Source organism: Tenrec ecaudatus, chromosome 5 (assembly GCF_050624435.1).
Source record: "Tenrec ecaudatus isolate mTenEca1 chromosome 5, mTenEca1.hap1, whole genome shotgun sequence".
In the NCBI taxonomy this organism is placed as follows: domain Eukaryota; kingdom Metazoa; phylum Chordata; class Mammalia; order Afrosoricida; family Tenrecidae; genus Tenrec; species Tenrec ecaudatus.
In genome coordinates, this window is record NC_134534.1 from 115,541,332 (window position 1) to 115,556,289 (window position 14,958).

Sequence of the window (14,958 nt, forward strand, 5' to 3'; positions counted from 1 at the left end):
TATCAGCTGAAACCATGAAGAGGAAGAGAGAATGGAGCAACATCTTCCAAAAACTGAAAGATGAAAATGCCTCCCCCAGAATCCTATACCCTGCCAAGTTATCCATTAAGATAGAGGGTAAGATAAGGGTCTTCCAGGACAAGGAAGAACTCAAAAAATATACTGCAAGTCACCCAACCCTGCAGAACATACTGGCTGACTCACTATGGCCAGAAGATCAAGCTCCAACTAGAACCACCAGGAGACCACCATATAGCCTATCTCCATCTAGAAGCCAACATGCCAGCAACACGTACCAGGACAACACGGTCTTAGATGGAAAAGAGGACAGGATAGAAACCCTCCACTCAAACGCAGTACACTGATATGAAGGAAGATAGGCAAAGACCCAAAACACAAAACAGAATATGGCAACCATGAAGCCAGAGATTGTAATAATCACTTTGAATACAAATGGGCTCAATTCATATGTTAAAAGAAAGAGGCTGGAGGATTGGATTAGAAAACATAACCCATCAATCTGCTACCTGCAAGAGACACACCTTAAGCAAGCAGACAAGCATATGCTGAGAATAAAGGGCTGGCAGAAAGTTTACCAAGCAAATGGTAACTCCAAGAAGGCAGGAGTGGCTATCTTAATCTCCGACAAAATGGATCTCAAGATCCAAAACATAAAAAGAGACAAAGAGGGACATTACATAATGCTCAAAGGCTCAGTAAACCAGGAAGCAATAAGCATACTGAATATTTACGCACCTAATAATGGTGCGGCAAATTTCGTCAAACAAACTATTAAAAAAATGACAGAAGAAATCACGGAAACAACAATAATAGTGGGGGACTTCAACACTCCACTATCAGAGAAAGACAGGTCACAGGGAAAGAAGCTCAGCAAAGAGGCCAGAGAGCTAAACAATGTAATTAGGCAACAGGGCCTGATAGACATCTATAGAGCCTTTCATCCAAAAGCAAAAGGATTCACATTCTTCTCCAATCCACACGGATCTTTCTCAAGAATAGATCACATGCTGGGGCACAAGGCCAGCCTGAGTAAATTCAAACACATAGATATTATCCAGACGTCTTTCTCAGACCACCATGCCATAAAGCTGGAGATTAATAGAAGGGCACCCAGAAAAGCAAGGGCCACCAATTGGAGAATAAACAACGATCTCCTGCGACATGAATGGGTTAAGGTCCAGATCAGAGAGGATATCAGGAAATTTCTAGAAACTAATGAGAACGAGCATACAACATATCAAAACTTATGGGACACTGCAAAGGCAGTTATCAGAGGTAGCTTGATATCACTGAATGCATACATGAAAAAAGAAGAAAGGCGTATGACAGATATGTTAACACAAAACCTCCAACAACTAGAACAGAGTCAACAGAACTACCCCTCCAATAGCAAGAGAAAAGAAATAATAAAAATCAGGGCGGAGTTAAACCAGTGGGAAGACAAAAGAACAATGCAAAGGATTAACGCAACTAGAAGCTGGTTTTATGAACGAATTAATAAAATTGACACTCCCCTGGCAAAGCTTACCAAAGATAGAAAGGAACAATCATCAATAGCCAGGATGAGGGATGAATCGGGGGCAATAACAACAGACCCCAATGAGATAAAAAGGATAATCACAAAGTACTATGAAGGTTTGTATTCTAATGAATTCAGAAACCTGGAAGACATGGATAAATATTTAGAAAAACAATCTATCCCTAGATTATCTGAGACAGAGATCAAGAACCTCAACAAACCCATAGCGAAGGAAGAAATAGAGAGTGTCATCAAAAACCTACCAAGGAAAAAGACCCCAGGGCCAGATGGCTACACAGCAGAATTTTACCAAACATTCAGGGAAGAGCTGACACCGATCCTCCACAAAGTATTCCATAACATAGAAAAGAACGGCAAGCTCCCAAACTCATTTTACGAAGCCAGCATTACTTTGATACCCAAACAGGGAAAAGACCCCACAAGTGTAGAGAATTATAGACCAATATCTCTAATGAACATAGATGCAAAAATCCTTAACAAAATATTGGCCAATAGAATACAAAGGAACATCAAACATATCATTCACCACGACCAAGTAGGATTCATCCCAGCGATGCAGGGATGGTTTAACATCCGAAAATCCATCAATATCATACACCACATCGAGAAGAAAAAGGATAAAAACCATGTGATAATATCCATAGATGCAGAAAAAGCATTTGACAACATCCAGCACCCATTCCTAATCAAAACACTCATGAAGATAGGATTGGAAGGTAAGTTCCTCAAGCTCATACAAGCTATCTATGAAAGACCAACAGCCAACATCATAGTCAATGGAGAAAAGACAAGAACAATACCACTGAAAAAGGGTACAAGACAAGGATGCCCCCTGTCCCCTCTTCTATTCAATATCGTTTTGGAGGTTCTGGCTAACAACATAAGACAGCGGAAGGACATCAAAGGGATCCAGTTGGGAGAGGAGGAGGTGAAACTATCGTTATTTGCAGATGACATGATCCTATACATTGAAGACCCCCAAAACTCCACAGTTGGAATACTTACAGCAATAGAGGAATACGGAAGAGTAGCAGGATACAAGATCAATAAACAGAAGTCGGTAGGGTTTCTATACACATCGGACAGGGCCATGGAAGAGGCGATTAAGAGGGAAGTACCCTTCACAGTAGCCAAGAACAAACTGAAATACCTAGGAATATACTTAACAAAAAATACTAAAGACCTATATAAGCATAATTATAAAACCCTATTACAGGAAACCAAAAGTGACCTTCACAAATGGATGAAGCTCCCCTGCTCATGGTTAGGTAGGCTGAACATAGTAAAGATGACAGTTCTTCCTAAAGCACTCTACAAGTTCAATGCTATACCAATCCAATTACCATGAACCTTCTTCAAAGAATTGGAAAAACTGACGACCAACTTCATATGGAGAGGGAAGAAACCCAGAATTAGCAGAGAACTCCTCAAGAAGAAGGACACAATTGGAGGACTCGCCCTACCTGATTTTAATGCCTACTACATAGCTACAGTGGTCAAAACAGCATGGTACTGGCACAATGATAGACACTCAGACCAGTGGAAAAGAATAGAAAGCCCAGGAGTAAAATCATCAGCATATAGACAACTGATCTTCGACAAGGGTCCCAAAAACGTCAAGTGGGAAGCAGATGCCCTCTTTAATAAGTGGTGCTGGAAACAATGGATATCCACATGTAGAAAGTTGAAACAAGACGTCTACCTCACCCCATGCACAAGAATACACTCAAGGTGGATCACAGATCTAGAAGTCAAACCCCAAACCATCAGGACCATTAAGTAGGGAATCGGGACTAATCTCAGAGCACTGGCCCAGGGAGCACATAGGCTCACTGCAACAGGGAAGGGGACACACACAGGTGATCTGGAAATCGACAAATGGGATCTAATAAGAATAAAACACCTGTGCACCTCGAAAGACTTTGCCAAGAGGGTGACAAGGCAACCCACAGACTGGGAGAAGATTTTTAGTAATGACACGTCAGACAAAGGGCTCATTACTAAAATCTACAACACCATCATGACCTGCAAAAAGAGGAAAACAGTTAACCCCCTAAGGAAGTGGGCAAAAGAAATGAGAAGAACTTTCACTAGAGAGGAGATCAATATGGCCAATAAATATATGAGAAAGTGCTCGAAGTCCCTTTCCATAAGAGAAATGCAAATCAAAACAAATATGAGATACCACCTAACACCCCTCAGGCTAGCTCAGATCAGTAAATCAGAGAGCAACAAGTGTTGGAGGGGCTGTGGTGAAATAGGAACCCTCCTCCACTGCTGGTGGTCGTGCAGATTTGTACAGACACTGTGGAAAGCAATCTGGCGATACCTAAAGAAAATGGAAATTGATCTACCTTACGACCCAGCCATCCCTCTACTGGGCATATACCCGGTTGAAGCAGCAAATAAAACACGACCAGTCATATGCGCTCCAATGTTTATTGCGGCACAATTCACAATAGCAAAGACTTGGAAACAGCCTAAGTTTCCATCGATAGACGAGTGGATTAGCAAACTTTGGCACATACACACAATGGAGTATTATGCAGCACTAAAAAGCACCGATGAGCACATGAAACACGTTATTTCATGGGAAGAGCTGGAAGGAATTATGTTAAGCGAGGTAAGCCAGACCCAAAGGGACAGGTACAACATGAGTCCCCTGAGGTAAGTACAATCAGCATGACAGAAATGGGGCATTAATCCACCCAAGGGGAGGGTATGGTTTATATCTCCACAGGGAAAGTGGGACCAGACTTCAACCCAGTGTCGCAAGGTGTGAATGCAATATCCCGGCGTGGAGGACGGAACCGGTGGAGAGGTCTGGGAGGCTGGCCCCAGCACCATAAATTAAGTGGATTCCTGCCCCTCCCCCGAAAAGAACTTGTTCCAAAGGACGACATTGACCCTGCAGCTATGGGAGATGGACATATTTGATCAGAGCACACGGGAGCAGATGAAGGGGCAGGAGGAGAGAGTGGAGCACAGCCTGGCCCACCAGGCCGTGTTGATGATGTTCCTGAGTAGAGCAGCCAGTCCACAGAGAGAACAACATGGCTGGCCCTACTATGAGACATGATGCCCCTCAGTGACTAAGGGCGATACAGGGGACAGCACCGGAGACACAGTGTGGGAATTGCACCTGACCTGATCCCACCACACCGAGGCAAATCACTGGGGGAGTGCAGCGGAACAGCAAGGGAATGGACTGGCAAGGTCCCCAGGGAATGCTGAAAGTGGACTTTGGGGCCAGGACGTGGTGCCCCAACAGACTGGACTGGAAAACGCTCCTAAGGGCCAGCAAAGATCCCTGAACTAACTACAAGCTTTTCTCTTGTGAACTGTTTTGTTCTGTTCTTTTTCAGTGGTTTGTTTTTGTTGTTTTGTTGTCTGGTTGTATACTGTTGCTTTGTGTTCCTCTGTCTAGTTTTCGTGCATGTTAGTGACTCCACAGGTCTGTCTGAATAGGACAGGCTGGATGAACTATCTGGATGAAAAGCAACGGGACCGACAGTTCCGGGGGGACTTGGGGTGGGGGGTAAGGAAGTGGTGTTAACAAACCCAGGGACAAGGGAAAAACATGGGACCCCAAAGGGTAGAGAAGGGGGAGTGGCAGGCCTGATGGGAAATGATCAAGGGTAAGGTTGCTTAGAGAAGAGGTATACTCTAGCCCAGGTGGCGATGAAGCATGGTAGTAGGGAAGGAGGAAGGTCAAGGGAGATGGAGGAAAGAGCTAGGAGTCAAAGGGCATTCATGGAGGTCTAGACAAAGACATGTACATGCAAATATATATAGGAGGTTGGGGAAATAGATCTTTGTGTCGATATTTATAGGTCAAGTATTAAGGTGGCGGAAGGACCTTGGGCCTCTACTCAAACACTCCCTCTATGCATGAATACCTTCTTTTATTAAATTGGAACTCTATGATGCTCACTCTCCCGACACAACGGCTGGAGCCAAAGTGGGTGAACAAGTAAATGTGGTGAAGAAAGCTGATGGTGCCCGGCTATCAAAAGAGATAGTGACTGGGGTCTTAAAGGCTTGAAGATAAACAAGCGGCCATCTAGCTCAGAAGCAACAAAGTCCACATGGAAGAACACACCAGCCTGTGTGATCGAGTGGTCCCAAAGGGATCAGTTACCAGGCATCAAAGAACAAAAAATCATATCATAGACTACACACCTCCATGATAGGATCGCTGAAGACAAATGGGTGCACAAGCAAATGTGGTGAAGAAAGCTGATGGTGCCCGGCTATCAAAAGAGATAGTGTCTGGGGTCTTAAAGGCTTGAAGGTGAACAAGCGGCCATCTCGCTCAGAAACAAATAAGCCCACATGGAAGAAGCACACCGGCCAGTGCGATCACGAGGTGCCCAAGGGACCAGATATAAGGCATCATGCAAAAAAAAAAAAAAGATATAAGTGTGTGTATGTATGTGTATATATGTGTATATGTATATATGTATGTGTATATATATATTATATTAAATGAAGGGGGAAGTGCAGAGTGGAGACCCAAGGCCCAAGTGTCGGCCAATGGAGATCCCCTCATAGAGGGGCTTAGGAGAGGAGATGGGTTAACTAGGGTGTGAGGTAGTATCGATGAAGAACACAGCTTTCCCCCAGATCCTGGATGCTTCCTCCCCACAACTACCATGATCCGAATTCTACCTTGCAGGGCTGGATAGGACAGAGTCTGTACACTGGTACATATGAGGGTTGGAGGTACAGGGAATCCAGGGTGGATGATACCTTCAGGACCAAGGGCGTGAGGGACGATGCTGGGAGAGTGGAGGGTGAGTGGGTTGGAAAGGGGGAACTGATTACAAGGAGCCACATGTGACCTCTTCCCTGGGAGAGGGACAGCAGAGAAGGGGGGAAGGGAGACCCCGAATAGGGCAAGATATGACAAAATAACGAGGTATAAATTACCAAGGGCATATGAGGGAGGGGGGAAAGGGGAGGGAGGGGGAAAAAAAAGAGGACCTGATGCAAGGGGCTTAAGTGGAGAGCAAATGCCTTGAGAATGATTGGGGCAGGGAATGTGTGGATGTGCTTTATACAATTGATGTATGTATATGTATGGATTGTGGTAAGAGTTGTTGGAGTCCCTAATAAAATGTAAAAGAAGAAAAGAGAAAAAAAATGATTAGGGCAAAGACTGTACAGATGTGCTTTATACAATTGATGTATGTATATGTATGAACTGTGAAAAGAATTGTATCAGCCCCAATAAATTGTTAAAAAAAAATAATAACACTATCACCTGTAAGGAATGTGCTCCCATAGACAATTAGATCAAATGGTCAACATTCACCCAAAAACAAATGTGAAAAGAGAAGGAGGGAGGAAAAGAAAGAAACAATGGAAATTGACACTGGAAATTGCACTAGTAGCATGAAACAATTTGTGTAAAAATTGTTACAGAAAATCTAGTTTGTTGGGCAAGTAATTCCCTACAACACAAAGTGGGGGAAATTCCACTGGCTAAAGAAAGGGACTGTTTGAGGGATCAAAAGGATAATGAAACAATATTTTTTCTAAATGGTGACCTTAAGAGGCTACATAATTCATTATGATGGAAGCTCAATAAATGGCAAGGAGACCCAACTTCTGTACTGTCACTTTTAAAGGTGAATACCACCTGGTGACAAAAAGTAGGTAAGGGGTCTTTAAAAAAGATATTACTCTAGACAACTGAAATATATAATTAGGAATGCTTTTGCTATTCATTGCCATTGGCTTCACTCTGAGAGAATCCCCTTATGTGCAGAGTAGAATTGCTTCAAAGGGTTTTCAAAGCTGTTACCTTTTAAAGGCAGATCACCAGGCCTATCTTCTGAAGTGCTTTTGGGTAGGTTCAGATTAGGTGCTTTGAGTTACTGCTTTTGCACCACCAGAGGCTCCTAACAGAATCTGGCATTACCAACATCACAAAAATAGACCAGTTATTCAGCGCCTTTGAAGAAAGAACACACCAGACTTGAGCCTAAACTGAAGTCGACCCAGCTGCAATTTTGCAGGACACAGGAACATTTAAACTGCACCATAAATACTCAGTACTAGCCAGCCTGTGGGGAGCGGAGAGGCCAAACAGCTTGGACTAGTTGGCTGGAAAGAAAAGAATGACGGGTAAACTGGGAGATTAAGCAGATCAAATTAATTAGGCAAGACTAAACTGTCCACAGATGCTCTCTTGGGTGACAAACCCTTTAAAAAGCATAAGAAATGGACTAGGTGGCCTTCAGACAGAATGCACGAGGGTCTCGAGTCTAGTTCTATTACTTGACTAAGGCAGCAGCAAAGCGCATCTAAAAAGTCATTTGTGTGGTTTTCTGAAGCCGTGTGGGTTTTTTTGTATTTTTTCCCCTTTATAAATAATTTTATTGGGGGCTTGTACATCTCTTAACATCCATCCATTATGGAAGCCGTGTGTTTTACTAAAAGAAAAAATGGGAAATATGTAGATGAAAACATTCCTTTAATATAAGATGTGGAAAAACCTAACTTTGGATCAATATCCAGAAGCAATTGAAAACTTTTTGGCCCCTAATCTGCATGGCCAGGAAAAAAAAATCCTACATAGGAAAAAAACAAAGTGGCAGAAAGTGTTTACAACTTGTATCACAAGGGTTATCTCCCTAGCATATAGCAAGACGTCTTTAAAATGCCAAGAATGCAATAGAAAAATGAATTCAATGGGGATGGGAGTGGTGCGAGGAGAGCATTAAAAAATCATTCCAGCTCAAACTGGGGAGATGACAGGCAGAACTGGTAAAGTTACCACTTTACAACAAGGTAATAAAAGATTTAGGCCAGGTTCCTAAATGAATGGCAGGGCAGCCCTACCCCCAAGCTTTTCATCGGTTACTAACTAGTTACAAAGGGCACTCTCAATTTTAAATGGATTGCTGGAACCAGTCTTGACTTCACCAAAGTAGGAAAATCTGATAGGTGCTTCCTGGTGGGATGCAGAAGTGTCAGCTACACAAGTGTCCAACCTGAGTTCAATCCCAAAGAAACCGACACATCCAGAATCTGCTTAACTTTAAATGAGCCTGGACTCTGATTTCAAAGTCAAAAAAATAAGCAATACAAGGTGCAGATTTGAACTACTTGATTGATAAAGTAGAATGACCAAGCAATCATCTAGCCATTCTGTTGTAAAGTCCCTAATGTCACGCCAAAACAAAAAAAGAACAAAAAAACCCTCTAGTCATAAGTGAGGGCTTGAAACCCACTGAAATGTCTTTATCATCTTGGACCTCAACTTTTCCTTCCCTCCATTGCCCTACTTTGAAAGGCTTCTGAAGAAATCGTCAAATGATGGATGACTTAAAACAATACTGTTGGGATTCATGCATGGTACGGTCAGTTCCAAATTGAAGAACCAGGAAAATTGCATGTAGGACAAAAAAGAAACATGAACGTGACCCCACCACAGTATTTACCATTTATGCTTTTGTTATTCTCCACAAGGACTGCCTCGTTTATTTTAGATTCGACCTGATTATCTTCCATGTGGTAGTCATCTCGTTTTTGTGGGTGTCTCCCTGTATAGTCAGCACAGACACAAAACATATAAGCCATGTTGCTTCTCTACTTATGTCACAGAAACACCAGTGCCAAAGTCCTGTAGGGTCATTTAGCAGTAGCTCTTTCTCCTGCCTTGGAGGAAATGGTAGAAGCAGATCTCATGCAGGAGTCTTCTGCACATGTATGCTCCATTTCAACTCTACTTGATACAGACTAAACAAGGGACCATGTTCCTACTGGACATTGGAAACTCACCAAACCAAAATCACAGTTTTTAAGAGATGGTAAAGGTGTCATTGTTTTAAGAAAACAAGTTTTGTTTCTAGTTATCATTGGCATCTCAAAAGGACTCACTACTTCAGGAAATGAAAATCATACCAATAAAAGGAGTCCCTGGTGGTGTGGTGGGTTACCCATTGGGCTGCTAACTTCAGTCATCGGTTAAAATGAGGAAGATGACACTTTCTACTGAGGATATTTCCAGATTCAGAAACTCACAGGGACAGTTCTACTCTATCCTATGGGGCCACTGTGAATGGAACTGACTCAATAGCACTAACTGAGCCAAAGGATAAAATTGCCCATCATACAGAATTAGCTCATTTATGACCATATTCATTCTTAAGAATAGCAGCTCCAAATTAAGATCAGGAGACATCTAGAAGCTTTAACTCAAGTATTTTCCATCTGTTTACAAGTACCCAAACCAAACTCATTGCCTTCGAGTCAATTCCCACTCATAGTAACTACAGGAGAGAGTAGTACTAATACACAGGATTTCAAAGACTGCAAATCTTTATATTTAAGTTGACAGTACCATCTTTTTCCTGCAGAGCAGTTGCTGGATTTGAACTGCCAACTTTGTTGTTTAATTCTCCAACTTCTGCGCTATCTTCCGCCCCAGGTACAGGTTGCATTTTATCCCTGCTCCTGGAACAGCTGGGATGGAAAGTTTCCACCTCTTTAAAGAGTTAAAAATCCATCCCAGTATATTCTGAGTATTTCCCATACTGAGACTCTATTTCCCATACTGAGTCTCTATTTCCCATACAGAGTCTCTATTTCCCATACTGAGTCTCTATTTCCCATACAGGGTCTCTATTTCCCATACTTTCCTGTAGTTCTCCCAAAAGTCAACTGATCCCAAAAGGTGGGCTTACGTGTCACTTTAAAGACATTACGCCCATCTACTTAACCCTTCATTGACTCACCAGGCTTTACTGAAAATCTACATTTGTACCTGGCCCTGCATGAAAGAGGACTTAGGACATGTGGTCAGTCTGCCAGAGAACACACTTTGCTGATGCTAAGTCTCCAAATTGAAAGTCTCCTCAATTTTGTATTCATATTTCCTAACCTCAAGGTGTCAGAGAGTACACTTCTCCTTGATAAGTATCAAAGGGAACCACTAAATCCTAAATTGATGTCACTGAGAATCTATAGGGCTTCTGCTGTCTTAGGAGGAAGATGAACAGGACTGAGGGTTGGCAGCTGGAGTCCGCAGGCAGCCTGGGGCCCTCACCCACCTTGTTCACCAGCACCCTGCTCCTCCTCCTGGGCCTCACGGATGATGAGTTGGTCCCACTCAGGCTCCTCATCCTCTGCATTTTCTTGGCTTGCCACCAGGGCAACTGGCACCTGTGGAGTTGGGCCAAGTTCTCCAGCTTCTCCAGCACCTCTTCCCTCTGAGAGCTTGTCATCTTTGGTGGCCTGCTCCAGGCCTGGCTCCTGCGGCAGCCCTGGGATCCGAGTCTCTTCTTCGCTGACCATCTGAATTTCATTGGTTTCCTCTGTGCACAGAACAGTTAATTGTAGCTTCACAGGCCTCAGTCTAAAGTAAAAACAATGTGTGCACTTGACTACCCAGAGCTTCCCCAGAGGATGTGGTACATTAGCAATTGGGCAGATGTATTTTGTGAGCTTGGGCCTGTGTGCCTGAGGCTCATCTTGAAAACTGAGCCAGAAATATGCATTCAGAAAGAAAAAAATCATAATTATAGTGAGGAAGTGTGCTGCTGAATTTGTGTGACTTAGAGCTAGTATGCAAGGAGACAGTGACCAAATGGCAACAGCGCAGGACTCAGTTCCCCCTCCTAAATTTCACTGATGTCCAAATACAGGCACAGCCTAGATCCTACCTTACATAGTTTCCAAAGAACAAGGCACTTAGTTTACAGGGATAAGGATCCATCAGTTAAGACAAACCCTTGTAGTCCCAATTCCAGGTGCTTAGACACTGACCTGCCATCCACCAGTCCCATCTCTGAGCTACTGTCTGTGCTGTGCTCAGCAACACTGTGTCTACTTACTTACATGAGGTAGAAGCCATGCACTGCTGCTGAGGAGGATATACAAGTGTTGCCTCAGTTTACCCTTCTCACCTTCTTTCTTCAAATCTAAAGCCATTTCAGAGCTGGGGGCTAGTGTCTGGGGCTCCACATTGCTGTGTATGTTTCCTTTCCCTTGTTGCTCCTCTGCTTGTGGAGGGTCTGATTCCTGTGATCTGGCCAGAGGCTTGTTGGGGGCTCGGAGCTGAAACACAGACACAAGATGGCAGCAGGGCCTCTGTGACTACAAATTGCAACCATTCCAGGAGACACAGTGAACCACCACATCTACCTCACAATTGAGAACACAGAGCCACTGGGAAATGCTGCATTCTGTGTCTGTCACGCCCAATCATGTAGTATAGGCAGAACTTAAATCAGGAAACTTGAGGTTGGGTGAAGATAACCCAGAAGGTACTTTCAATAATGAATAGAACAATGAAACAGATCAACAAAAGAAATAGATTTAAACAACCCCACAACCAATCAGGCATCATAGTATGATCCAACAAGGGCAAATACACCACCTCTTCAAGCGTACATGGAAAACTCCGCAGGATGTTTAGGCCATAAAGCAACGTTCAGTAAACTTAGAGACTTAAGTCATACAAACTATGTTCTCTAACGATAAAGTAATTAAAAGATACATCAATGAGAATGAAATGAGATATTCACAAATGTGGAACTTACCATATTCCTAAATAATCCATGATGGGTCACAGAATAAATTACAAGGCATAATCAGGAATACTTTGAGGTAAATGATAATAGACACACAGTGTACAAAATTTATAAACATCACTGGCCGGTGAGTACAAAAGTCTTGTGGATCCAATGGCAGTGTCTCTGGCAGCTCTCAGAGTGATTCGACAGCAGTAAAGTGAAGCAGAGAGAGATAGGAGGAGGTTCCCAGGACCCGCCTTATGAGAAGGCCATGCCCACAAAGAGGCACCATCAGGCTGTGATCCGATTGACAGACTAGACTCCACCCCTTCACTCTATTTATCAAGTTGACATGAGATTTAGTAACTACCACACTACCAAAATCAGACTAATCTGGATTATCAAGGGCTCATGAGAGTGGGGGAAGCGGGGAGGGAGGGGAAAAAAAAGAGGACCTGATGCAGAGGGCTTAAGTGGAGAGCAAATGCTTTGAGAATGATTAGAGCAAAGAATGTGCGGATGTGCATTATACAATTGATGTATGTATATGTGTGGATTGTGATAAGAGTTATATGAGCCCCTAATAAAATGTTTAAAAGAGGGAAAAAAAAGAAATAGAATGAAAGACAAAAAAAAACATGCTCTTTCATCTCAACAGAGAAAAATATATTTGACCAAATCCATCACCTTTTCATTATTTTGTTAGAAATATGAACCAGGGAGCTTTCTCAACCTGGTCAAGGGGATCTGTGAAAACTCTACACACAATGATTGCTGACCCCTTATACTGAAAAACAGTGTATGCTTGGTCTGACCATTTCTATTTAACATTGTACTGGAGGTTCTAGCCAGAGAAATTAGGCAAGTAAAAGAAGTAAAAGGCATCTATATTAGAAAAGAAGAATTATCATAAAGCTACCCCAATTTTCAAATGATATATTAGTATGCATAATACTCTGAAGGATTCCACATAAATTATTAGAACTAATAAATTTAGCAAGATTGGTGGGTTCAAAATCAATATGAAAAAATAAATTATACTTCTTACACTAGCAATAAACAACCAAAAATGAAATTAAGAAAATAACTCCATTTATAATAGCATTAAAAATAAAGTAATTTCAGGCTAAATGGAACAAAAGAGACATAAGACAATGATGCAGGAAAGCAAAGACCTAAATAAATGGAAAGACATCCCATACTCATAGCCTGCAGAACACTAATACTTTTAACATGGTAATCCTAACTGATCTAAAGATTCCTTTCCCAAGTCAAGCCCACTGCCACCAACTCATAATCCCTGTCAAAATTCTAGAAGGCTTCTTTGAGGAAACAGACAAGCTGATACTAAAATTCATATGAATTTCCAAGAGCTAAGGATTAACTAAAACCATCTAGGAAAAAAAATGTGTTGAAGGTTCACAAATTTTTACTTAAAAAACATATAAAGCTACAGTAATCAAGACTTTGTGGTACCGGTATGAAGATAGAAAACTAGATCAACTGAATACAACTGAAAATTCAGAAATGACACCTCACATTTATGGCCAGTTGATTTTTGAATAACTGCCAAGATAATTTAACGGGGAGGAATAATAATGTTTATAACAAATAGTGCTGAGATAAATGGAATGTAGATATATCCCTACCTCACATCAAATATGAAAATTAACTCTAAAAGGATGGTAGATCTAACCGTAGGAGGTAAAACTATAGCCCTTTTAGGAAAAAATACATTGATATACGTCTATTGTGCTTTCAGATTAGGCAAAGCTTTCTTAGATATGAAACTAAAAGAAAAAGTAGGAAACGAAAAAATATATAAAACAAAATTCCATCAAAATTTAAAATGTTGGTGCTTCAATGAACACCACCAAGAAAGTAAAAACATAACCCATAGAATGAGAGAAAATATTTGCTAATCATATATCTGGAGTATATACCCAAAAGAATGGTACACATATAACCATACACAAATATTTCTAGCAGTATTATTTATAACCGAAAGGGAAAACTCAAATGTCTGTGACATTTGAATAAACAAAATGTAGTATAGCCATATCAAACCAAAAACCAAACTCACTGCCATCGAGTTGATGCCGACTCACAGCGAACCTATAGGACAGGGTCAAACTGCCCCAAAATTTGTGTGTTTGTCTGGGTACTTTAGAGAAAAAAGTGCACAGAAACTCATGTATAAGAGAGAGGTTTATATAAAGGTTAAGTGCACATCAAGAAAACGTCCCAACCGAGTGCTGCCCAAACCCACAAGTCCAACATTAACCCATATGTCCAACACCAATTCACAAAGTCCTCCATCTCACATAACAGACGCAATGATGCCGACTGCAGGAGGAAAGCCGAGTCAGTGGATGTGTAAGCATCTCAGTGCTGGCAGGGGTCTCCACACGGGTTCTACAACACCAAGGGCTGCATCGGGGTAGGTCCATTTGGCTTCTCAGGGATGTCTTGCAGGAAGTGAGTCTTTCCAGCTAAAGCGGGGAACTGGCTAAGGCAGCTGCAACCTGGTCCAACCAGAAAGCAAGAGACCCGAGAACTAGAAAGGTGAGGCTCACTGAGCCATTTATCCCTCTGCCCTTCAATTAACCCCACATGTGTTTATCGGCCAGGTTGGCACAATAAACTAACTACCTCACTTTCCAAGACTAAATTTTTACTTAAGTAGAAAGTCCCAATGCAATATTATTGGGCCATAAAAAGGTACCAAGTACTGATACATTCTACAACGTGACTGAGCCTTCAGCAGTTGCCTAGGATCCCTAGTGGCCTAGTGTTAAGCTGCTACCCACATGGTCAGCAATTCAAAACCACCAGCCACTATGGGGGAGAAAGATGAGGCTTTCTACTCCC

The 14,958-nt window shown here is 42.2% G+C and overlaps 1 protein-coding gene across 1 annotated transcript in view; it reads right to left on the bottom strand.

The window, feature by feature from the left end:
* Positions 1–14,958, bottom strand: part of GOLM1 (golgi membrane protein 1) — a 93,708-nt gene that overhangs the window by 4,958 nt on the left and 73,792 nt on the right. Inside the window, exons 7-9 of the mRNA XM_075549864.1 lie at positions 11,479–11,629; positions 10,624–10,887; positions 9,013–9,114 (exon numbers count right to left, since the gene is read on the bottom strand). Coding sequence (XP_075405979.1) covers positions 9,013–9,114; positions 10,624–10,887; positions 11,479–11,629 — 517 coding nt within the window. The remainder of the gene's footprint in view (positions 1–9,012; positions 9,115–10,623; positions 10,888–11,478; positions 11,630–14,958) is intronic.